This window comes from Rhopalosiphum padi, chromosome 1 (genome assembly GCF_020882245.1).
Source record: "Rhopalosiphum padi isolate XX-2018 chromosome 1, ASM2088224v1, whole genome shotgun sequence".
Lineage (NCBI taxonomy): Eukaryota > Metazoa > Arthropoda > Insecta > Hemiptera > Aphididae > Rhopalosiphum > Rhopalosiphum padi.
Window position 1 is genome coordinate 3,156,955 of NC_083597.1, and position 26,856 is coordinate 3,183,810.

Below are 26,856 nucleotides of genomic sequence, written 5' to 3' on the forward strand. Positions count from 1 at the left end.
TTTAGTCGTCCTGTGTTTGCTATCTTTAGTCTCTGGTCCCAATTACTTTGCCCTGGAAACGACAGTCAGTGGCGAGGTGAGGGTGTTTCGAATATTAGCTGGCGGTGGTTGATATGGACTGGCGGGCAGATAGAGAGAAAGCGGTCTGACCCCAAGGGCGTCGTTTAGCTAAAAAAAAAGTTTTTTTTGCGCTCTGCAGGACACTTGATATTTTATTCAAAACAGTCTCTCAGGTATTGTTTTATGAGCGTCGTTTTAATGAATATCGGTCTTTATACTTTTCTCTAATTTTTTTAAACAGTTTTTTATGAACGCCCACTAACATATTTCTATGGCTTGGAGTCAGTATAAATATATATATATATATATATACATACACACACATTGTGTTATGTTACGATCTTGTATATACATATGTAATAATACGAAGTTTTACAATATTTTTCGCTTCAGATTACATTTTTATTTGTTTTATTTAACAAAATGCTTTCCATACAATACATACATATTGTTATCTAATTATAATGTGTACTCACATGTACATATTTCTAAGATCAATGCAGACATTTTTTATTATTTTGATTTTCGCATTATAATATGAATATTTCACGGACAAATAATGTAAATATTGATTTTAATTGAATGAAAAAATTGATTTTTAAGTTATGATTTCAGTTTAAGTTGTGAACCCATTAAATGATATTTAGTTACATAATGGATACAATTGTTCGTCGTAAATTATACAAGCAGTGTTGTAAAAAGCATATTTCAAACCTTAAGTAAAGTATTTAAATAATGACCCACACACACTACACTACCCTCATGACATAATATATAATTTTAAAGTGTATGCTAATTTAGAATTTTCGTTATAGGACATAGTTAGGTCATCGACAATTTAATATAAAAAAATACTATGATAATTAATTATACATTCATCCACACAAATTTTAATTTACAAATTCAAGATAAATAATAACATTAAGCAAATATCGTTCACCACGACATTGCATATATTATAGGTATAATATATTGGGCAAAGATAGCGCATAAATTATATAGATAAGATAACAGATAATCCATTAAAAATTTTATTTAAAAAATATAATTGATAGCACTTAAAATATTTAACTAGATAATAGATAAAAAGGTGATCAAATATGCTATAAAACAGATAATTTAAAACTTATTATGTTTGTAAAATACAATTAGGTATTGTTATTAATATATGATATATACATCAATTGTAGGTACTTTTTACACTTGTAAATACTATTAAACGTTGCTTTTACAAACAATAAGCAATATACTAAATGAAAACTACAGTTAATCACATTAGCATAATAAATAAATGTAAAAAATTTTTTTGAAAATCTAGTCATAGAAAATTATCAATATATTATTTTATCTTAGATAATCATTCTATTTAATGCATAACACTGCGCATAGGTATGTACCGTACACGTATTCCGGTATTCGTATCTATAGTTCAACACATGTGTTACACATCGTCGTAAAACTTTATAATTAAAATTAGTTATACTGTATAATACTGACTATAATATTCTATCCGTTTACTGAAGTATCTAATTCCATGTAGGACACGGATTCGGTTGTTTAATAACATATCATAATATTATATCGGTACATATATTGTTAATAAATTCATTAAGTATATAATACAGATGTATAGGTACAATTAGTTGTTCCATTATATTTAACTTCATTACGCAAAACATCCAATGACGTTTTAATCGTATAATTAAATTATTTTATTATACTGTATGAAAGTACAGTCACTAGTCGGACTACGGGTTACGGTCACTAAGAACGTCATTTTCATTTGAATTTATTCAACAAAAATCGACAAAAGTTACAATTTGAACCATCTTCCCTTGGTTTTCTGATAGGCGTTTATAATAAAATGAAGTAGCAAAAATAGCGTTCATTTTTCACTTTTTAAACTTTATACAATATATATGGAGAAAGAGGGAATATCTTATTAAACTCCATAGAGCGTAATAAACAAATGAAAAAAATCGTCTAAAAGTAAATCATCCTTGTCGTGGTCCATAACGTTCATTAAGTCTTCAGGTTGGTATATAAATTTTCAACAATAAAAATATATCGAAACATAAAAGTATATAATAATATTTATTAAGGGTACAATTTACCACAGCGGTCGATTATAAATCTCGTTGACAGCTAATGAAAATGGCCGAAATTGACGGCAGCTCCTTTTATCCAGAGTGTATATTTTATAGTATATACTTTCGGACTTGCCTTTATCTGTGGATTAGTTTTAGTTAAATTAAGAAAATTAATTGCACTCCAAAGACTGTTAAGTTTTTAAACCCACCAGCATACCGGTTGTTAAATCTTTATAATCCGTCGAAATTACGGGACAGAGAGAAGAAAAAAGTAATTAATTAATTTCAAAAAGAATTTTTTTCAAGAGCGTTTCATAAAATTTTCAACTGACATAATACATATACGCGTATTAAAAAATGTGTATGTTTAGGCACTCAAGTGAGCCGAGTGTTATTCATGCGGTATAGTCAAACGAAAACAAAAAATGCCCGAGAACCGCGTGCGTCTGATGCTACGTTTTGTAAAAGCAACCAAAGAATGTCTGTCTTCGTTTGATTTTATGGCTTCGTGACGGTTTTTAAAATTAGATTATTTTCCCAAAAAAAAAAAAACAACTCATCCCTGTACAAACCGAGTGACAACCAAAAGGGGTGGTTTTGTAATGAATATTCTTAAATTTAATTTTCTCCAGGAAAAACCACGGACCGCGCAAAACATTACTTCCTCTCATTGATGAGAGAACGCCCCAACGCTATATTTTTGAGTTTTCATGGGACGTGACGAAAATAATTATTTATAAACGTTAAAATACGTCTAATGATTTTAGTTGAAATATGTATTACACATTATTTATAATGAAAACAAAATTCAATGAACAGTTTGATATGAAATGTTTATTATACCTGCAGAGGATTTTAACTTATTTGTGTGATACCTATCTACTATCATTTATTTTTATTCTGCTCGAATTTGTTTTTCTGCACTGAAGGTTAATATTCAATTTACTCCTTATCAAGCGTATGTACAGCAAAAAAAAATATTCTAAAAAAATATATTGAAAAATTATGCATACACGAACGCACTTTCAGTTAAAAAATAAATATTAATAATCGTTTGCGGAAATATAATAGGTTTCATGCTTTTCGATAAGAACGATGACAAACATATTATACACATAGTATGTGTTACTTACATAGTTATTGCGTGTACATTATATTTTATGAAGTTTTATATTAAATTTAAATGCAGTCTTAAGTTTGTTCGTCAAATAAAAATACATGACATAATTTACGTATTAAAAGTGATTTTTGAAGAACTCTGATGAAAAAACATCGTGAGATATATTATGTCCGTATCTAATAATATTAACAAGAAAATGTTATGGTGTGGTCAGGTGGGCAGGGGGTAATGCTTTAAGGTCATCTAAGGATAGGCTGTTAAAAGTCTATTGGTTTATTTGGTACTAAATCTCGTTATACCTATATATATATATATAGCGTAACCTACGACTTAAACCATTATCGACAATAGTATATAGTTACTATTAATTATTGCGTGTGTATTTTTACCTAACCTATTATTTTTAAACACTGATTGTTGATTATTAAATTTGCTGGTCGCGTTAAACGTATAATACAAACACGAAATTATACGTTTTGTACTCATTATGGTCTGCCCTGAGCGTCAAATGACTGCATTATACATATATTGGTATATAACTTATTATGTGGTAGCTTTGTGATTGAAAATTCATAATAAATTACATTTTCTTTTGTTAAATTAATTTTTTTTGTATAATATATTTTTAAAATATTATTTGCTTTAAAATGTTTTCGGTTATGATCTATTTTTATATGATTAAACCTATAAAGTTAAACAAAATATATTGTTTCGCTTAAATATAGTGTACAAACGTTTTACAATTTTCGACTTTAGACTATAAAATAATACGGCATACTTATTTCGCGATAAGCTTTTATATGTTATCAATTTCTGCCGTAGCGTCGTTCTTATACTATTATATTTATACCTTTTTTTCTTCGATTAAACTTTGTATATCAGACGAACTATATAATAATATTGAACATTTTCACTTTTACCTACCTAGTTACATATGATTATAATATATGTATATGTATATAAAGTATAAACAGATAATATGTCGAGAAAGTATACGCATCATTCACACAGCAATCTATGTATTATATTATACCAATGAAATTTTGCATTTTAATAATATAATGAAAAAAACTTTTGTGGTATCTTTTTGCCAATATACGCCTAAACTTTACTTAAGTATAATGTAAAATATATACTAGGTATAAAGAATAAAAATATATTATATAATATTATATATATATATATATATATATATAACAATATATTATGTAACACACAAAAAACACATTGAACGTTTTTTAAATATAGGTTGGTACTCCAATGCGTAATTAAAATTCTTATAATATTGACTGCGTCAATAATGCGTTTCTTCAAAATCAGATTTCTAGGAATTTTTAATATACTTTAAGGCCATATTTTAAAATTCTTAAAAATATTTGTATTACTTAGAGAGTGATCTGTGAACATATAAACTTCTGTTTTTCAAATAAAATCCCCATTTTTCACTGTTATTTATTTAGTTAATTTTGATAGTTTTTTTTTCTGAAAATGTTAACATATAAAAATCAAAATTCTAACGAACGGTTTTTGAATATTTAACTTTGTGTACTAAGGATAATTATTAATAGGTCATTAAACACGGATTTTAAAGATAAAAGAGGGAGGAGTTATGGTGACTTTAGTAATTTATATTAATTTATCAATATTTATAATTTGAAAAAATGGTTTTGTATAATATTATATTCTAGATTTAATATTATATTTATTTTATATTTTTGTATTACCATTTTTAATGACTATTATACTTAGTATGAGCATTTTAATAATCGAAAAACTACAGGTTATAATTTTTAATTAGGTACATCGACGTTTTCAAAAAAAATATCCTTAAAATAATGTACAGTTAAAAATTGAAGTTATCATTTGAGGGACGTATAAGTTTGTATTGCCATAGAACTACTTAAGTAAAACAAAATATCTCAAGAATTTTAAAATGTGTTGTTTGAGTATGTTTAAAAATCACAAAAAATAGAATTTGAGTAAATTCATCATCAAATGAAAAAAATTGGGTTGCCATTATGTTGTGTGAATTATTCTATATTCATTGTAGTATCGTTTGATTACAAAAATATAATTTCTAACTTATAAGAAAATTCGATAATTTAAATTATAACGTATATCTGGGGCGGCCAAACGGTCGATCGCAAACAATACTAAAGTCGATCGTGTTAGAATTTATTTTTAGGCTACTCACACGAAAATTAATCATAGTGATAGTTAACAACATTATCGATAAATTTTATCTATAAAAACTGTTTTATGGAAGTCGATCCTCAAAGGTGAAGTATATTTTTAGTAGATCGCGTCAAAAAAAAGTTTGGCCGCCCCTGACGTATATAATTTAAATACATAGATTTCAATCGTGTAATTATTACGAAGCGACCCAATGGTAATAAAAGAAAAGCTAAGTTTTAGTGTGTATCTAGTTTTGTTTTGTATGTAAAAACAGTGTTAAGATGAAATTTGTAAAATTGTCGACCCTTCTTCGCTCATTTGATATTTTAATTAATTTTTTTTTTATGATAGCAAGTAAAATTGAAAAAAATATGCAGCAGATTACGTTAATACCTATATATGAATGTATTTTATTAGGGTTAAATAGTAAACCTTAACATATAATTTAATATTCGGATGGACCATTCGCTATTCGTAACGTCATGTATTGTTTAATATCATTTTTATAACGTAAAATAACCCACCGCGTAGCTGAGATAATTTCATTATTTCATTTTGACACATACCCTTTCGCTCACCCATTCATCCTCCCATCTAACACGTCTCTATCACTGTTACATGTAACTTTTACAGCGTAAATATTACATAGCACCTTGCAGTACAAGCAACGACCCCGGTTCGCCAGTTTACAACGTAATTTTTCAATTTTTCAATTTTCACCCTTCCCGCCGTCCACTACCTCTCGGATCTTTTACTGGCTCATCGTACAAAAAGCTTTCCGGTGTAGTCGGACACATGTAGCTTTCATATTTATATGGTTTTTTTTCACCCCCACTACTCTTTTCCTTCCCCCGTCAACGCGCTAGTCGTTATGCTGTTATACTCGCGTGTGTATTTATATATATTTATTGAATGGGGTCGTTTCTAACTCGCGCACCAAATTAATGGCGGCGCCGCCACTGCACCGGCTACGAAACGCTGCGGAATATCGGCGCGGTCCGACTGAACGCATTAAAACACCGCGTGGGCCCCCCTTAAATGCTGATGGCATTTGCGTGTATATATCTGTGCGCGAACGGTTATGGGCCGCTATAGCCGTTTATATATTGGAGGTCATAAATTAATACCCTCATGTCTAACCCGCCAGTCGCTGAACATTTTAGTATTTTACCCTTCAGGTTGCTGACGCGCGCGCCACCGCCGTATAGTATTGTATGACACGCGTGTATAATATAGTTTAGGTTTTCACACTCAGGTGCATGCGTGTGTGTGTGTGTATATGGGTAACAGTAGTGTAAGTCAGACACGAAATCGCGTTGCGAGTTACATAAATTCAAGTATCGGGGAGTTTTTTCTTCGTTTTCGTTAACGCCCTAAAATAAACTTATAATACTCGCCGTCAGCGTTTGTAATTACTTTTAAACGAAATTGCGACGCCGGGAAAAATACTTTTTCATTATATTATATTGTTCTTTTATATACATATTATTATACGCGTATATATACACACAGAAACGACGCCGCTGCCGTCGATAATCGGTATTAACTGCTCGAATATAATGAATCCTCAGCTAAAGTCAAACTGTTTATTCGAGAACTCAATTTAGCGTCAGAGAAATAACCGTTTAATGGGTATAACGATAAAACGTGTGTTGTTGGACGGAATAATAAACGTTCTTGTGGAAGTTTCTTTTGACGTTAAAAGTTCGGAACCGATTTCGGCTCGAATGCTTTTTTACGACTCTGCCGGCGAAATCGAGAAGACCGAATTAATATGCTTAATGAAACACTATGTCGCCAGACTTTGGACGGTTTATATTACTGATTGGTCGTAATTTATTTTGAAATGTTTAATTTTTCGTTTACCCAATAACACTATAATATGCAGCGTTGTTATAATATCATTATCGCACTGCAGTTACTCCGTGTGGAATTCAACAAGTTTATTTGTACACTTAAAATATAATATATATATATACATAAATTAATGCACAAATACAAATACGGAGCTTATAGACTTGAAAACTACTGAATCATTCAGTACCAAATTGTGTACCCATATTTCTCGAAACTCAGAGAGTGTTTATAGCTTATCGTCTTCAACTCATATAATATAAGTATTGTTACATACGGTGGCTCGCCCTGAAATTTCGTTTTTGTTTTTATTTTATTATTTTATAAATATCTGTGAGAGTCCTTCTTCAAAATCAGAGTTTTGGAAAATCCTTTCTTATTGCACTCTTATAGGTGGTACGAGAGTACTATGAGCATTTCAAATCTCTATAGTTATCGTAGTTTTGGCTGTACATGTATTATGAACCAGTAAGTCGAGACTTATTCTTTAAAATATATACAGATATATAGGATTTTCATTGGTTATAATAACATAACAGAAACTTGTATGATATAATCTAAATATACAAGAATCAATGTATGTTTATTGTTTGTTGCTTATATATCTACTCAAAAACTATTTGACAAATTTTGACCAACATTTTAGAGATTGTTTTTAAAAAATATCAGAAAGGTATAAAAATTGGTTTGAACTTCATTAAAAATATACCAAGTATTATATCCAATCCACCATAGGTGGATTGCCCGTCTCCATCAAATTAGTTTAAAAAGTGAGGTACACTGACGCTAATTTTCCGTGAACAGAGCTGAGGTACCTACACTAAAACTGAGATATAATACATATAATATATTATAATATAATATATTGATATAACGCCATATTTTATATTTATTCATATTTTTCTCGGCTGAAGTCATGTTATAGAGATAGTTTATGTATAATATATTATGAAGACTAAAATCTCATATAAAAATGTTGTTATATGTTTTCATGTATATATGTGGACAGACTTCCAACATAGACATACATGACACATGTATTTTATAATATATAATATTTTGTGTATAAAAAAAATTTAGAGCACGCTGAACGATAATATATATTTATATATAAATATATATATATATATAAACTAGACAACTGGGACCGATGCGTAAAATGAAAATAATATAATGAAAATACGCGCTCGCAAGTATGTTTGTATATATATATCAATATGTGATATTAACGGTCGGCGGTGGTGGGGAAATAAAATTTCGTGGTGGTCGTATAATATTTAACAACCGGACGTTATTCGCAACGGCTATCGCACGCACAGCTGCGTCACCAGCTACACATCGATGTTTCCAAATGTCCACCAAACTAAACGCTTTCGTGATATATAAATATATATATATATATGATATATATATAGTATATACTCGTATATATGTAATATGTATATTTTGTTTTATCTGAATTTATTTTTATAGCTAAATTAATTTATGTAAAAGCACGTGTATAATATTATATCGTCTAATGGTAGAGAGAGAATGGCGCTGGTGGGTGACAGATACCACGGGTCTTGAACGACCAATCAATTTTTTCGGTTATTCACGCGTGATGGCGATCTGTTATAATTGTGTACAAATGCTTTTGTCGAACACAACAATTATGTATAAGAACGAACGTTTAAAAACTATCCCGACGACTATACACTAATCATTAGTGTATAATGTAAGAACATAGTATTATTAGGTGCAAAAAAAAATCACAGTAGGGGTGTAGTCTTTAAAACTGTCAATTATATATTTTTATAAATACCAAATTTCTTGACGTTGAACAAATTTACTGAGCGTCGACTGAAAGTTAGTGAAAGTGCCTCGCTCCTCACGACCACTACCTCTTGGTTTGTCTCTAAGTACGATTTGTTATCCCGTAGACATTGGTATCTCGATACAATCGTCAGTCACACGAGTTGCTATCGTCGATTTTTTTTATGCACGATTATTTTATGAAAATTTGTATGAAATCATTGATATATAAACGGATATTTCGTATTTTTACCCAAAGTTCAGTCTGAAATTCTTTTTCGGTGTACCAATAATAGAGTATATTATGAGTTGAACGGTAACGCACGTTGTTTTGGAGATTCTGAATTCAAAATGTCACGTGATATATCATGAATAATGTGACGCGTGTACGTCACGATAACTGTTCGTCATCGACACAGTAGATAATTTAATACAAATATGAAAATTATACTTAATATTAGATGTACGTATTTCGCACTCCCGAGGCTTTCAGAAGACGCGCGGCCACATTCCGACGATTTCCCGCAGTGCACGTCAAACTTTCCCGAGTCCGTGAAGACAACGTTAAAGCCTCGCATGGTCTTTGCATACACGTACAATATGTTTGCGTGGAAAGTCAAGATCCTACAAAAAGAGTGGGTGGGGAGCGTGACGTGGTGGAATCGCTCTGGGATTCGCCCGCGACAATTATAGTGTGTATGTATATACGAGCTTGCTTATATATAGAACCGCGCAAAGGTTATAAAGGCCACGCGGCGGCGTTTGCTATACAGACACTTTAAACTTTGCGACGCCAGCGGCGGCGGCTGTGCGATCCGTATCGAAAACGCCGGCGGTCGGATAATCTGTCCGAAACGGATACGACTAATGTGCGCGTGGCATATATATATATTATAGTGTTTTCCCCGCCACTCGTCATATATGTGGTGGTGCTCTACCAGGCCTCACGCTCCTGTGTGAGCCATATAATAGCGGTGGCGCTCGCGTTTCCGGTATTTTGGAAAATTGCCTAAACTCGCGTGCACACACACACACACATAAATGCATATTATATATACGCGGTGGTACGTTTAATAAGTTCCATAAATATATATATATATATATACATAAACATAACAGGTGACGGCGCGAAGAGACTTGGCTCGGTAACGACAAGTCGGTCTTTGTTTATATTCGCACAGACGTGTTAAGTATACGAGTATTACATACGAAATATATACAATTCTTATATATATATATATATATATATGTATAAGATGTACATATATAGATATAGATATATCTTATATAATAGGCATGGTATGTGCAAGAAAAAGATCGCAATTGTAGATTCGATTTATGTTTAGGTACGTAATATATATTGTAATGCCCACTAAAGTTAATACGTTGATACTACATATTATTATATACATAATAAAACCGATATAATACGTGAAATGTCTCTGTAAAAACTTTATAATATGATTTATAACAGTTTAAATCGTTTTATAATCGAAAACGTTATGCTCACGACCCTGCTCGAAATATTCCAATTATGCGAGTGTATGATATATTGTCGTGTGACATATCGTATACATATACTATATAATAAATGTGTATACTTACATTATTTAGTTGACCAAACTGTAAAGTGGCGTTATTTAAACTTAAACCTGAACAAAGTATCACGCTAAAAGCAAAATTTATATCACTCAAAGTACAAAGTTTTTTTTTTAAATTTTAAAGACGTGGAGACGCATATAGTTCATAAACCCACAATTTTTTCTATTTCATAAAATTAAATTTATATCACTAATTTATTTTAATTGATATAATTATATTATATTATGATATATTAATTTATAATAACTTATACAATTCAGAGAGTATATATTTTATTCATTATAAAAGATTTCCAAGCAATTACGGTTAAAGGACACTATAATAATCTATTTATTTAAAATATAACCTATACACAGCTGTCGCATTTATGCCTAGCGTAGGTACATTATAGTTAAGTATTTTCAAAATAAACACTTTACGCGATCCCATGCACGGTATACAGCTCGTTCAATATAAATACCATTATAAAAGCGATAATGAAGAGTTATATCATGTCGTTATTATTCAAGTATACCTGCGTACGTTTAATAATTAAACACTGTATTACAATGTTGTATTTGGTAATGCAACACGCTGGTAACAGAATTATTATAAAGTATTTATTATAAAGTTATTCTTATACAACTGTATTAAGTATATCACACTTGAAACCGGTACTTTTTTGTTTTTATATTAATACTTATTTTTTCAACGAATATAATAAATGTTTTACACGTATGTTTTGTGTATGTAAAGCGACACTTAAGTTTTGATATGCTAAATAACATTAATCATTCTATTCCCGCAGCCATAATGTATAATATTTTATAAAACATATATGACGTTTATCACGTATCAATTACCTGATCAATTTAAACATTCAGTCGACTGTTATATATCTATATATTATACTTATATATGTATATGTGCGATGTGCCTGTATAATATATAGCTAACTACATTTATAATATACTATATGAACGTTTTAATCCCTATAGAGTCATATATAAATATATATGTTTGTGTAGGCACATCGATTATTTCTCGGTTCAGTCGAGATATCGGTAGCACCGTCAAAACACATCCGTTTTCCCCCGTAATCCTAAATTAATTGAAGTCGGTCACCGAGACGAATAATAACACCACTTGCTCGTATAATAACGACGACGACTTTTGCCGACGAACGGTATATGGTTATAATAGCCCTATAGGTGATGTGTAATGCATTTATATATGTGTATTTCTGTGTGTGTGTGTGCAATAATGTGTTTCGACTTATCTCGAATATCTGCACATATCGTATTATATTATTATACTTCCCGCGGCATATATATTCAACCCTTAACGGAACTTTACGCGTTTTCGCACTATTCTATATATATATATATATATATGCGTGTGTATGTGTGTGTTCGGTCGACACCCTGCGCGCCCCCTGAACGACTATAAGCAAACGTACGAAAGTCATCCATTATTCGGCTGTCTGCCTATATTAGAAACGTCTGCTGGCGGACCCTGCGCCGCCGGGAGAGTGCAATTTATTTTACGAATATGCTCGAACGGCTAATTTTTCATTTCGACGTCTGGATGTTATTTCTTCTTTGTATAGGTTTTTTTTTTTTTTTTAGTTTCTGTGCACGCCACGCCGTAACCACTCTCCCGCTGTTCTAAAGTAGTCGGTCGACAACCAACCCTTCTTCGCTCCGCGGAAAAAAAGAAAAAACTCGTGCACGCGTCCGAATTGGAAACGCGTTTCGCGACAGCCGGTGAATACTAAACGCGCGCGTCGGAAATTCGCGGTGTTGTATAGTATATACTATATACGCATATATATATATTTATACATACTGTTTGAGAACATAATATATATACAATAAATAATATACAAAAGCCGCACCTTTAGCTATACATATTTATAGTAAAAATTGCATTTACTTATATATTATTTATATATATATACTCACACCTATATTGTACATAAACGTTTCGTGCGTGTGTCTGCCGCCTTTCTTTTATACGCGCGTGGCTTTATATATATTTAGGTACAGTCAATTCTCCCGTCTCTCGTTTAAATCTATTAAACGGCCGGCCGCCGACGGGGACGGCTGGTTGGTAGCTTTTGAAACGGCGCCAGGAGCCGACAATGACGAGGATAGGGGTCAAGTCCAAGAATTTATTTCCGCTCCGCCCGCGGAGGTCAAGACGAGGAAACCGGACGAGTGGTGGCGGGATGGGCTTTGAACGGCAGTTTAACGAGCCCATGGGAAAGATTTCGCCGACCGTCTCTCCCCCTGCACTAGGCAATAGAAATAAAAAATAAAAATAAAAATAAAAATCCTTAAACCGCCGCCGGTAAAGGTCAATAATATACGGCAGCCTGTATGAGACGTCGTAAATGGCACGATCCCGCGTGTCTACACCGGTGCGGAATTGTAGTTGTTGTGTAGTTGTCGGGGCGTTTAATCGAATTACACACACACACATTTTATATATATTATACGATCCATTGGAAAACGTTGTCGTTACATGCCTATGCAATCCAAACAAACGATGAGACGGTTTGATGGTACAAAAACTACAGCGAGTGGTTCGGAATCTAAGTAGGTAGGTACTCCAAAGACAGATTTACATGCAGCTATACGTTCTCTGTCATTTAGTGTCTAAAAGTTGAGTACGACCCAACTGTTGACATTTTCCGGTAAATCATGATTAGTGGATGATCGTATACCATACCATAATTAACCATAATTAAAACGGCCAATAATTGTAATACGATAAAAGCCACACGATGTATAGCTATATGCAACCAGCTTAAGCGCGTGTAAAAGCCTGTTTCCTCTTATCGTCAGATCTTATAAATTTATATGCCTGTGTGGTCTTTTATAAATACATTACTTATACATATATATACAACAATAATGAAATCAGTTATTTTTAAAATACACCACGATTCTAGTTGTTTCAACTAAATTATATGAACAAATAATGTCTGCAGATGTTTACAGTACTCCATGTCTAATAATAATTATAATAATTTCGTAAAAATACCAATCAAGTATTAGCCAAAAAGTGATGTGCAAATGTGTATGACATAATATATATACGCATCAAATTATGATGAATCAACTACTGCAAATTTCTGTGTGTGTGTGATGCGTGTATGTGATATTATGTACTATTCTGAGGTCAAGACACTTGCTGTAGTCTTTAGTCTGCGTTTTTGATTAGCACACGAAATATTTTATCTTTACGTTCGAAAGACTGAGAGTCCAACATTTTATTGGTCGTTAAACATTGTTATTATTATTGCTATACTAGATACTGCACTAACTATACGAGAAATTCTGTTTATATATAAGCTGTATCATATGATTACTCCGACAGAAATCGTGCGACGATATTTTCTTTGCAGGCAAAACTGGAGAAAGACTCGACTAAAATGTTCTCTTTGTATAAGCCACTCTAAGCGGCCGATCGCACGAGAAGATGGAAATCGAGAAGCGTAGTCTCCACTTTCCCGAACTTATCTCTTAAGGCTGTACTTATTAGTGTGTATATACGACTCTCCGTTATTTAATGTCAACGGACGGGTGGCCGCCCTAAGCTATCTAATGATTCGCCGTCGGTTTTATCGCTTTTATATTCTCGTTATTATTACTGTCATTACACTGCACGGTGTATATATGTATATGCGCGTGTACTGTATAATATATATTAAAATGTAACTCTTCTTTTATCTCGTCCGATGGCGATTAAATACGATTTTTGGACTCGTATTTAACTGCGGTGACTGCGTATGTGAAGGGTGTAGAGGTGGCGTCCATTTATGGTTATTATTATAATTTATTGATTAATTCAGTTGTTACCAAAGTTTTAACTAATGTAAATTTTGGGAAAATGTACATCGCAGTCGTGCCTAATGAATTAATTATTATTGTCAATATGTTATGTATATATAACTTCACATCAGTGTCATCACGTATTACTAGTAATTTACGCGTATTGTGTTTTATTAGGAAAATATTAAAATAATAAACGATTTGTTGGTTACGCTCTGGCTAATATGTGAGTACTTCTACGTCATAGAATACTAATGATTAACATAATTTAGAATGAATATTTCATTCTAGTGATGCATTAAAATCCGTAGCTATAGTTATTAAGTTTTCTTTTTATTCTTATATCATAAGTTCGTTTGCATAAAAAAAAGATGAAAAAGTCCTCAGGGATGATATGTCGAGAAAACAATATAATAAGAAAAAATGTGAACTACTACTGAAATAATAATACGTATATTGCATTTGTATATACAGGGTGATTCATCAAACGTGCTCCTTTTATTTTTTACGTTTAATAATTAATTAATTTAAATTCTGATTAGTGGAATTTTTAAACTTAAAAAACTTTTGAAAATTTTTTGAGGTATTTTACATCATTTAAATTTCAAAGAGTGCCCGTGATGATAAAAATGTATATTATATAAATTTGAATATTCCTTTTTACTGAAAATTATTTAAATGTGTAATTTTATTAAAAATGTTTATGCTAAGAACGATAATCCTAAAAAAATGGTTATATAAAATAGATATAATACCTATTGAACTAATGTTCATAATAATGGATCATTTTTACAAATTCTAAATTTTCATAGACACTGTTAAGTATTGAGATTTTCAAGTCACTATAGACGGAGTGCGAGCACATGTTTTTAACTATGGATCATAGATCTATTACCCTAAATGTATAAAGAGTCAAATAATTCAAATACTATTCGTTCGAATTTTAATTTTGATAAGAAAAAATATTTAGAAAATTATCTGCTAGATAGTTTACAATAAAGAAAAAGTGGATTCCTATACATTAGCATTTGAAAATACGGTCTTCGAGCATATATAAAAATTAAAAATCAGATTTTAAATAACTGCGTGATTGAAAAAAAAGAGAGTAAGCTTGCTTGGTAAAACACTCTGTATAAATTGTATGCAGTTGAGCTCATTAAAATACTAAAACACTACAGGACGAATAAAGTCTTCTTCACTCCGACATGTTATGTTTAGCGTAAGTAAGCCCGGGCTTGTTCTGTGCAAAACGGGCAAGTCACTTATTATTGTATGTACACAGCAATTGAGCAATACATATATATATATATAAACGTATATTATTATAATTATTACGCTCGATCGTCGTAACGTAATACGAAATAGCTAGGGAGACGAATATACATAATACACACACACACACACACACATATTATACGTGTTCGTTTTGTCTGATAAAATAAAAATACACGTATAGGATAGAACGGCAGCTCGACCGTCCGTCATTTAGCTGCGCGTACCTACCCATGTTATAATAATATTATTATTATTATCATACTCGCACGTAGACAAGAAACGCATGCACTAATTACCGAAAACGAAAACGTGCGCTCAGCGTTGTTATTAAAATTACATTATTATCATATTTTTTTCCGCTCCCGCGTAATACAATATTGTAATGGGATTCCGTGGCATGTTGTGGAAGCGGTGGGGTAGGAAGTAGGCCCGGGTTGTCTTGGACGGTGTATTGTATGTATACCTGTAGTATTATGGCACACGGTGGGGTGAAAGCATTGCGTGACAACAGTTCGCAGCAGTGGTGGCGGCTAGCGTATTGTGTGCTTTCACGGTGCACACGCCCTACGACGCGACTTATTTCCCCGCAATAATAATATATACTCGTATATATTATACATACAATAACCTAGCTAGTAGGCGCATTTTTGTAGGTGGTATATAGTATGCGTTGTGTATAATATATATCGTGGAAATCTTTCCCCTACCCACCGACGCATAGGATCCTTATAATACACGTTGTCGTCCGTGTCCGTAATATAAAAGAAAAAATGTAGAATAATGCGTAGCCGAGGCCTAGGTCGAATGGTGGTTAGATATAAAAAAAGAAAAAAAGAAAAGCCACCTCCTAACCTAAGGTTATTATTATACCCACCCGGTAACAACGATTTGCACAAAACGAGAGAAAAAAAAACTATCAAACGGATTTGACAAAGAGACGCTTGAGGAGCGGGTGGAAAAAAATAATACTACTCGATATTCATAAAGTGTATGTTATATTATTATCGTACTATACTCGTATCTCCGGCAGACTGTAAACACTTTGGTCTGTTATTTATCGTATAGCGGTGGAACTCTTCATCTTCTTCTTCTTATTTTTTTTTTTATGACCAAACGTCGCGATGAACTTTATCTTACGTACGTCGAGGATATTCGATTTCCAATAGCAAATCCATTTTGTTTAACGTCGTCTTCGCGGTGGTAGTGGCTTACTTTGTTATACGACTACTGTAGTGTCGATACACGAGCATAATTCGATTCTCAAATTAGAAATTATTGCGCGGCGGTGAATTTGATTAATAAAACGAAGCTATTGGGAAAAAAACGTTAAACGAATTTTAATTTCTCTGCCGAATAAACTATAACGAATAGAGATCATCCAAGTTAAAGAGATTATCTCTTGGAGATATGTTAATAATATTGTAGTTTAATATGTCGTTTTATCTTATCAATAACTATTAAAATATTAAATTGTATTTTATACATTTATTAACCATAATAACGAATTATAAAAATTGCATCCTTACCGTGACTTGTAAATATAATATAGTGTTTGCTGTTTTCAGTTTACGCAATTTGGAGTAGTACCTACTGTGTTAACATGTAATCTTGAGTATATTGTTGAAAAACATGTGTAACTATTGTTCTATATACATGTATAGCTTAATGCACCTATATCTAGTTTCCAGATAATTTGAATTGAAAATATTATATTATTATACATTATATAATATTATGTAATAATATCGAATATATTTTTTTACGCATAAAAAATTCAGATAAATTTTCAAGTCAATTTGCATTTGGCGTTTAAATAGCATTAATTTTTATATACTATATATTGGTATATCGCATAATATATAGGTACTTCACTGAAAATTCAATTTGGCGAAATACATACACTAAAATCGCATTATCGCATTACGATGATCCCGTTGCCGACATGTGCTTTAAACTAGAAAAGAACTTGAAAAAGTGCCCAGAAATTTTGCTCGCAAAAACTTTTCCCTTCATTTCACGAAATCAAATAAGGATCGAAATACTTAGAAGATTCTATTAAAATGCGTCCGCGTTGTTGCGTATAGGTCGGAGAAAATTGAACAATGTTCGTTTTAAAAATTACTCAACTACGCAAGTAGGTATACAATACATACAATAATGACGTATTTGTGTGCTTTTGTTTCCGGTGCAAAGATAATCAAATAACGTGGAATCTGGTTTTGTCTTTGAACTGAGTTTACAATAGTTTAATGAATCACAATTGATCTATTATGGATCTGCTTATAATAGTATGTATATAAATTATTTGAGTAAGCTATCAAAAATTATACAATCGAATCAGGTTCATTGTTTTACATTTTAACATTATAATATAGTTTTATACATAAGTATAACTAAGGTTATATTTTATATATTGTGTGATTAATATATGATATAGATGTGAGCTTTAAAATGTCAAACAATAGTATTATATCATACATATTTCGACCGGTAGGTACCTCTACGTTTTTCTTCATTTAATGCGAAAGCAGTTACGTGCTAACAATTGAATATCTTCGAGTCTTTCTTATTTCACGTCCACAAAATAAGTCTATAAAAATACGCTTGAAGGCGAAGACGTATTGAAAACAAAATTTGATTAGACCAATGGCGGTGGTGCTGTGGCGCACTAATGGAAACGTATATAACGTAGCAGCGGTGCACGCTGCTATTGCCAACAGGGACGTAGACGTCTAAATAAATGTTGTTATTATATTATGTATGTTGCTCGGTGCTTGAATTAAATTGGGTGTGAACAAATTTACACGCCTAACAGTTTTTTCCTCTTGATATAAAATATTGACTGTTGAAAACCGTTTTAAAAATATTAATTTCTCTTAACATATATACATATAACTTGTATAACGTGCGTATATTGTAAAACGCGAGTGATGATGATAACAATAAAAATAATATTCATAAACTACTTATACTTTAGCGTAGAAATAAACTTTTGAAAAAAATACTGCCACACGCTGAGGTCTCTTATTTTTTGAGAATGGTATGTATTATTAATGTAACGTGCTGTCGACGGACAACACTTGGGAGGATAGTGTTTGTATAGAGTAAAATAAAAATCATATTCACACTTTTTGGTTGTCGAACCAAAATTTTATGTAGAGTGTAGTTACTGCAGACTATACAGCTAGTATAATATATCAATACCATTCATTATGATATGCATTTAAACTGCGCATAAAGTGAAATTGAATGAGTTCGCTTACAGTTTTCGTTACACCGGTCCAACTTCTGCAATATAGTCCTTTATTATATAATATGTATGCCTGTGCATTAATTAAACGCCGAAGAAACGAATGTGTGCCATCTGGAAGACAAATCTGGTTCACCGCACGGAATACGGAAGAACAACTGTCTACTGAAAGCGCTAATTAATGATAACGATTGTGGTGACCATGTTCTATAATTTATTATTATAATAATAATATCCAGTTATAACCGTGTATGATATATCTTTATTTGAAAAAATATAGTATAATATATTATAGTGTAAGTAAAATAAGTACGTTATAATAAACTTATATGTATTTTATTTTACTGTTTGATTCTGAGCGTAGCGACGGATATATTTTATTTACCTATGTGTTTTTTCTAATAATCTAGTCATTAATATTAATAGAGACATCTTCTAATAAATTGAATCTAATTAGTATTTTTTTAGGTAAAAATTTTAAATTGTTATAACTTTTTAAAATAATCGGGAAAAACTAAAAAAAAAAATTCAAATATTTATTAATGTTTTAATACTGATGTTAATATAATTAATTGGCAGCCTTGTCTAGATAAATTGCTAACCAAAAAGTTAGACTACTGCCGTTAAAATTGTTTTTCATTGATTTATCAATGAATTCAAATTCATCATAATATCCATACAATATCTACTTAATTCGACGATGTACGCTTAAGAGAATGATACAAAATGTATAAACAGTACTTCCTTTTATGAATATAAATATATACTATGTATACATGTTGTTATTGTTTTTTTTTCAATGTGCGGATCCATCTATCCATCAAGATAACCTATAGTGTTTTAACAGTACTTAGTTTAATTTTTTCTGTTAAGGAAAAGTTTGGTTTAATATTATATGTTATTTTCTAGTAATATTTTGTTGTGGTTAAAAGTGAATTGAATGGCTTATAAGTTATAAGAGTTTTAATTTTTATTAGCAAAGTTTTATATTAATTTCAGAAAAGTGAAAAACAATTTTTCTTGACTAAAAAAAAAACCCATCGTCTTTTTTTTCGATAAATTTATATTTTTGTAACACTCATTAGTCATTACTATCATTACTTTTATTAAACACTATTAACCATACTATTTGTTCTCTTCGTTAAATTATTTTTATATGTGATTTTAATATGTTTTTATTTTTTTAAATTGATTATTGTGAAGATATAAATAGGTATTTTATGAATAAAGTAATACTGATGTTTGTATATATGATATCGGTAAAAATTGATTTTAAAAGTTTATTTATCATGATAATATTATTGATGTTACTTCTTGTAATTTTGGTCACCTGCATATATTTTTATAAGTTTGACATAGTAAAAGTTCACGCGTTGATACATTCAGTAAATACACATAGAGATGTTCATGGCGCGTTGTTTTTCAACATCCCCCTCACTATTAAACGGGCGTCTACCTATATAATTGACGTACTTAATCCGGATTATTATTGTCACTCTCATTGACGTAGAATTAAAAGCGCTTTTCTTGTCGAAACACGTTCACCGTTTGTGTATATAATGGGAACGTATAGTAAGTTCTTTTACCTGTAAAACTCACATCTGTGCCCTTGTAAAACCGTCGTCCCTACATTATTTATTTTTAAATTGTGAGCGTTTTTCGAAGTCAGAGTTCATAGTTGTATTTTATTTTATTTTTATCGTTTTCTAGGTTAAAGTGATTTTGAGAGTAACCAACGGTGCCGCGGGAGACGAACAACCAGCGGCGACGGCCGAAGCAAGTAACTTCATGTCGGTGGACAAGAAGCACAGACAACTGACGCTAATTGATCCGAACGCACCTCCGGCCAGTGACGGTAGTCGGCGCGTGGGCGTTGCCGCTCCCAAAATGTTCGCGTTTGACGCACTGTTCACGCAAGAAGACTCGCAGGTAATACTGAATATCAATCTCACTATATAATATATTATTATGTTATATGGTTTATTATAATATGTATAATGTATATATGCATCGTAGAAAATACAATAGACTCGTATCGTAATCATTATTAATATCAGCGTCGAATCCCTCCCCCCTCAGAAAGTGATATTCGGACAGCTTTTGATATTGCTACGTTTTATATTAAAATACATCGTTGGAAAACATATATTAGAATAAATTACGATTGAGTGCAGTGTGGAACACATTTGAACCCTCGTTGTGATATTATTCTCGACAAAGATTTAAGGATATTCACTTTTCTTCATGACACGCGTTTATTATATCGGTCGATGTTTGTTATTATATATATTATATACCTACATATTATCATAAAAATTTAGTTGTTATTTTATCGTGACAAATATATGATACGTCTCGGAGTACGTAGCTCTTAAAAAATTAAGTCCATATATTAATTTACATTTTTAAAATTTATTAAAACCCCTACTTAGGATAATGAGATAAATAAACAAGTTTATAGAACACAATGTACAACGGCAAACGCATATAAAATTGAAATATTATCTGACAGCTTATAGCTATTTTTCAACTTGTCATATACGATACAATGCCGTAATTATTGGTGGTAAAGGGACAGCTTGCCCTACTACAGTTTTAGGAGGAGCTGGGCACAATGCTATAATTCCCCCCAGCAGATAAGCAAACAGTAGACATTTTAAATCTATATTAATAAAGAAAAAATATAATAGATTTATAAAAAATAAAAAACATTTTTTCTCGAATTGTTGTATATAATACATTTATTTCACGTTTCTTCTCTTGTATATAATATGTTGACGTATTTTCAACGTTATATTCACATTATCTCGGTTACAAAAATAACCCAATATTATTTCAATGATAGCTTGATTATCATAACATAATTTTCTTTTATACAAGATATAGACGTATAGTACCTTTTTTATATGAACTCTTATGTACTTAATTTAATTTAACGATGTGGATAACTTTGATTTGTTTATAAGCCATAAACTAAGTTTTAAGACTTGTGTATAAAAACAAACGATTTTAGATTATGGTTTTGATTGAAGTGAATAAATTATTTTTCTACCCCCCCTTTCTAGTTTTTCGCCCACTTATAAGATGTATTATACAGTTGGTATATTTATAATATTTTGATTTGGAACACAATAATGTAGTAGGTATTCGTCGCAGACTCACGTTGTATTAGCGAGGTTTGCGAGATATGCGCACAATAATATCGATGAGTTGTTATCCGTTCGAACTACAGCAATAGAGCCACGCTGATAAATTTTATGATAATATATAGGTATCTGTATATATTATAACGGGCGCCGTCCGTGCCAAATCTTTTCTGTACGCATGGCCGGATATCGCGGGATGCGATTTCAGCGAAATAATATATGTATATAATACAAAGGGACACATAATATAACAATATAATATGCGATACCAATAAATTACGAATCGAAATGTAAGATTGCTGTTATAGCGTTATAGGAAATAAAAAAGATATTTAACCGATTATCCGCAAAAGCTCGGTGTTTGCGCAATGCGGCGGCAGACGCGCACGCACATGTAGGTATACACGCGGCGGGGTCCATTTCAACGGATGCTGCTGCAGGTATATATAATGTTATATATGTATGCGCCGCCGCGTTTAACTGCATTCTGTTTTCGGTGCAGGGAAGAGTATAAATATGATAGTGGGGGGGAGGCGAGTGGTCGGTGGGCGGAGGGTTAACGGGAGACAGTATAATTCGCGCAACAGACATAAATCTCTGCAACTCGCTCCTGCGCTCCGATATAATATATATATTATACATACATTCACACATCGGTCGTGTGTGAAAAAGTACGATATAGGGGCGAGGAGGTTTAAACGGGTGGTTACGGGATTTTCCGGAGGTTTACCGTCACTGCTCCAATAAAAAAAAAAAACGGGCCGCGGTTAACAACGGATATCCGTTTGCGGGGGAGCTGCTGGAGAGATAGATCGAAACTATAAAGCCGCTATCGGCACGCTTCGGAGCGCGTGCGTGGTGTAATTACTTTGGTAGTGAAGAAAAAAAAACGAAGTCGGCGACAAAACGGTTGCGGTTATCAAGGACAAATTCGGGCGCGCGCGTACACACTCACTGATATACCCCATATCCGAAAGATGCTACGCGAGATCGACGTAAAAATAGCGCGACGGAAGATCCGGCTGTACACGATTATACCTATATACAATATATATGTATACGATATAATTTATCAAAGCTGACGTGGACTAACTCGGCAACTAGCTGCACTACCGTACGCCTTGCGTGCGCGGCTACGGCGGGGAGGAGGTCCCCGGTGGCTTACTTAATCTCATCTATAGGCGGTTTTTATATTTTTCGTCCGTTTCTTTCGTGCGGGGGGGTGTGTATCACACGCTCGCTAAATCTGCACCGCCGGCGTCACATATACATATGTATTGCGTATGATCGACAATCACAGCTAACTATACTGCGACTGCAGTGTGCATGCGTACAAGTAACACGAGCATTCACTTAAGAAGTACGCACGATGTATACCAGATGATATTATATAAAAATCCATTTATAAGTGTATACGTGCATATAATATTATGCGTTGACATATATACGCCTGCTGTCCTTTATGTTCTCTGTACGCATTTTATATTATTATTATTATTATTTATCTGTGATTTGAAACCAAATCAGTGTCTAGCTAGATGTTTAAATCAATGTCGATTCGGCAAGAATAATTCATTAAACTGTTGAATATAATATTATCTAAATACAAACGCTTTTTAAACGATTATCAGTAAAGGTACATGCAAAAACAAAATTAAAATAAAATACATATAATAATTATACCACCAGTTATATTCTATGTTCATCACTTATTTCATAATTGATTACATGGAAAAATCACCGTGTAAACTTAGACCATTTATATTTAATTTCTAAACGTGTAGTGAAATCGATATTGCGAGTACTGTTATTTACAACTCACAAAAATACGTTTACTATACGCGCTCGGCAGTCGGCACAGAAACAAATCCCTGCATGAGACTGTCTTCAAAATAAAAAAATTAAAACGACGTGCTCATCCTCGGGTTTACATCTATCTATGTACTGAATTTCAGAACCATGATTGCGATAGACTTTGCTGTGGATCTCTTATATATAGGTACACATTGGTTTTTATAAATTTAGATTAATTATTATTTGGCGATGGTATGAAAATAAAACCGAGAAATGAAGCATGACGTATACACAGGGGACGATGCCGATACATTATGTTAGTGTTTAGTGGCGACGTGTTATATTTTTCCATAAAAGCGCGTGCTCTATATATGTATAATATGTATACACTATTATATTGGTGTTATTTTATATATTATGTACCTACTGGATTTGACATGAGAAAAATTGCATGTCCCTTAAGTATCGTTTTAAGCGATATTTCCGTGGCGGTATATACATAATATTATTCACTCTAGTATTATATATATACTCGTATACATATTTATATAATGTATATTATAAGTCCGTGTGTTATAGACGCATCGTGTTTGCGTAATACCGCTTATAAGAGTTTGCATATAAACATTCAGTTTTTAGTAAATATTTGTCGAAGAATGAAAGCCATTAATAATGTTATATACATGGGTTATATATTATGTGTATATACTTATATATATTTAAATGCTCGTGTTTTCTAATTTTTTTTTTGTTGTTGTTGTTTACAGGATCCCTTATTCTTCTTCTTCTTATTTTTTTTTTAACAGAACCTTTTAATTTTGCTATTTACCTAATATTATATTATAATATGGTTGTTTTGATTATGATGATTAAATACCCCCGACAGTTGATATCCATATTATCAACGATGTTGATTAAAAAAAAAAATTGGATCTTTTATTACTAACAAAATAATAACATATTATATAAATTCTAATTTGAAATTTGATTTAGCTTTAAATTTATATATATTTCCACCATTAATGTGTATTTATACATTTTAATTTATTATTAAGTACCGACTAAGTATCAATGTTAATTAAAATTGCTTTATTTTATGAACTATGATTCCTAACATTATATAACAGTTATTATAATATTAAAACATTAAATTTAATAATTGTATATTATTATTCCATTAGGTGGAAAAATTTAAAATATTATAATAAAATATTTGTAATGATTAAAAAAAAAAACATTTATATTTGACAGGTGGACGTTTGTAGTGCTACATTGATGGACGTTATACATGCTGTCATTCATGGAACCGATGGATCTGTATTCTGTTTTGGCCATCAAAATCTAGGTAAATCTCTCTATATATATTATGTTTTATAAAAATCCCTTTGTATTAAAATAATAGAATCATAATAATTGATGATCTATTCATCATAAATATAACTATGATCGTTTAACAAGCATCCATCTACATGTAAATGGTAGAATTCAGTTTGTTCATTAAATAATTACGATGGGGTGAGTGCAATTTAAACGGAAGATAAATTAATAATAATAACCGTCACATACGTCATAAGGAAAAAAAAATATATGTTCTGTTTAATTTATACAATAACGGAATTATGATTAAAAACGGAAGTGTAAATCATATGATATGTTAATGAGAAAATGAAAGTTTAATTTAGCTAAAAATCCATTACCTTTATAATATATTATTATACTATCCATAAATTGAAATATCAACCATTTTGGTACAATACATGTATACTGTATAATAATTTCAATTATCCCGCCTAATTGAAATCATAGGGGGATATTCGTGTAATCAGATTATTTTAGATGATTGATATTACATTTTTTTCATTTTCAATAGTTAATATTATTTAGTTATTGTAATCTTATTTATAAACACTAACACATATTACCGTACATTATAATTTTTTTTTAATAATACTTTCAAACTTTGAAGTTTTAAATCAAAATAATGATACTTACCTTAAACTTAAATTTTTGTTACTAACAATTTTTATTAAGTATATACACATATATTATTAGTTATTCTAATATAAAATATTATAACTTACAATACTTAATTTTTATTGTATAGAGTAGGTATATAGGTATAGGTATATACTGTAAGTTACCGAGTACCTGCTTTAAAGTTTTTGATTTTTATTGTTGAATTTCAGTAGGTATAATAATTTATTAATTTTTTATGAAATCGTTTATGTTTAATTCACACAGTATATTTGAAATATTTTACAAATTAAAAATTGAAACCATTTTTAATGTAGCTTTTAATGGAGTTAAATTATTCATTTAAAAACAATTATTCATAAGGACGAACGCGTGATTTATGATTAAAATGTAAATTATGATGTCCATGATTAACGCTTTAATTACATTTTCATTTAGTCTCGGTACAAATGTTTTCCACCGTACAATATTGGTTTGACATCCATAAGATATACTGATAATATGTAATAGTATATAGAAACGACCCTTGCTCTAACCCACCCGAAATCGAAAACGCCTAGCTATTTCCGCTTTCGCCATTATACGATAATAATCATAGATATATACAGGTTATCCTCATGTCTCGCTTTATTCGCAACCTTTAATCGAGGTGACTTCGAAACGCGTACCATTTATACAAAACGTGCACATGACAATAATAACTGTCGTCTCGGAACACGTATGCGCACAAGCTGTACAGTGTGTGCATTAATTATCGGGTGGATGACGTGTAGGTACGTGCGATGAGTATGTACTTACTCCAGTTCGAATAGGTATACCTATTAACGAAACGCAATAAGTGGACAGATATCATCGTATTTATATATATTATACTTTATGCACAACGTTATGGGCGTGAACGCAC

General features: G+C 31.4%; 1 protein-coding gene across 4 annotated transcripts in view; it reads left to right on the forward strand.

Moving 5' to 3' along the window:
• LOC132922224 (kinesin-like protein CG14535) overlaps positions 1 to 26,856 on the forward strand; it is a 166,071-nt gene that overhangs the window by 120,369 nt on the left and 18,846 nt on the right. For all 4 annotated transcript variants that reach the window (XM_060985632.1, XM_060985648.1, XM_060985640.1 and 1 more), the window contains 2 exons: positions 20,749 to 20,967; positions 25,230 to 25,323. In XM_060985632.1, the coding sequence (XP_060841615.1) occupies positions 20,749 to 20,967; positions 25,230 to 25,323 (313 nt within the window). The remainder of the gene's footprint in view (positions 1 to 20,748; positions 20,968 to 25,229; positions 25,324 to 26,856) is intronic.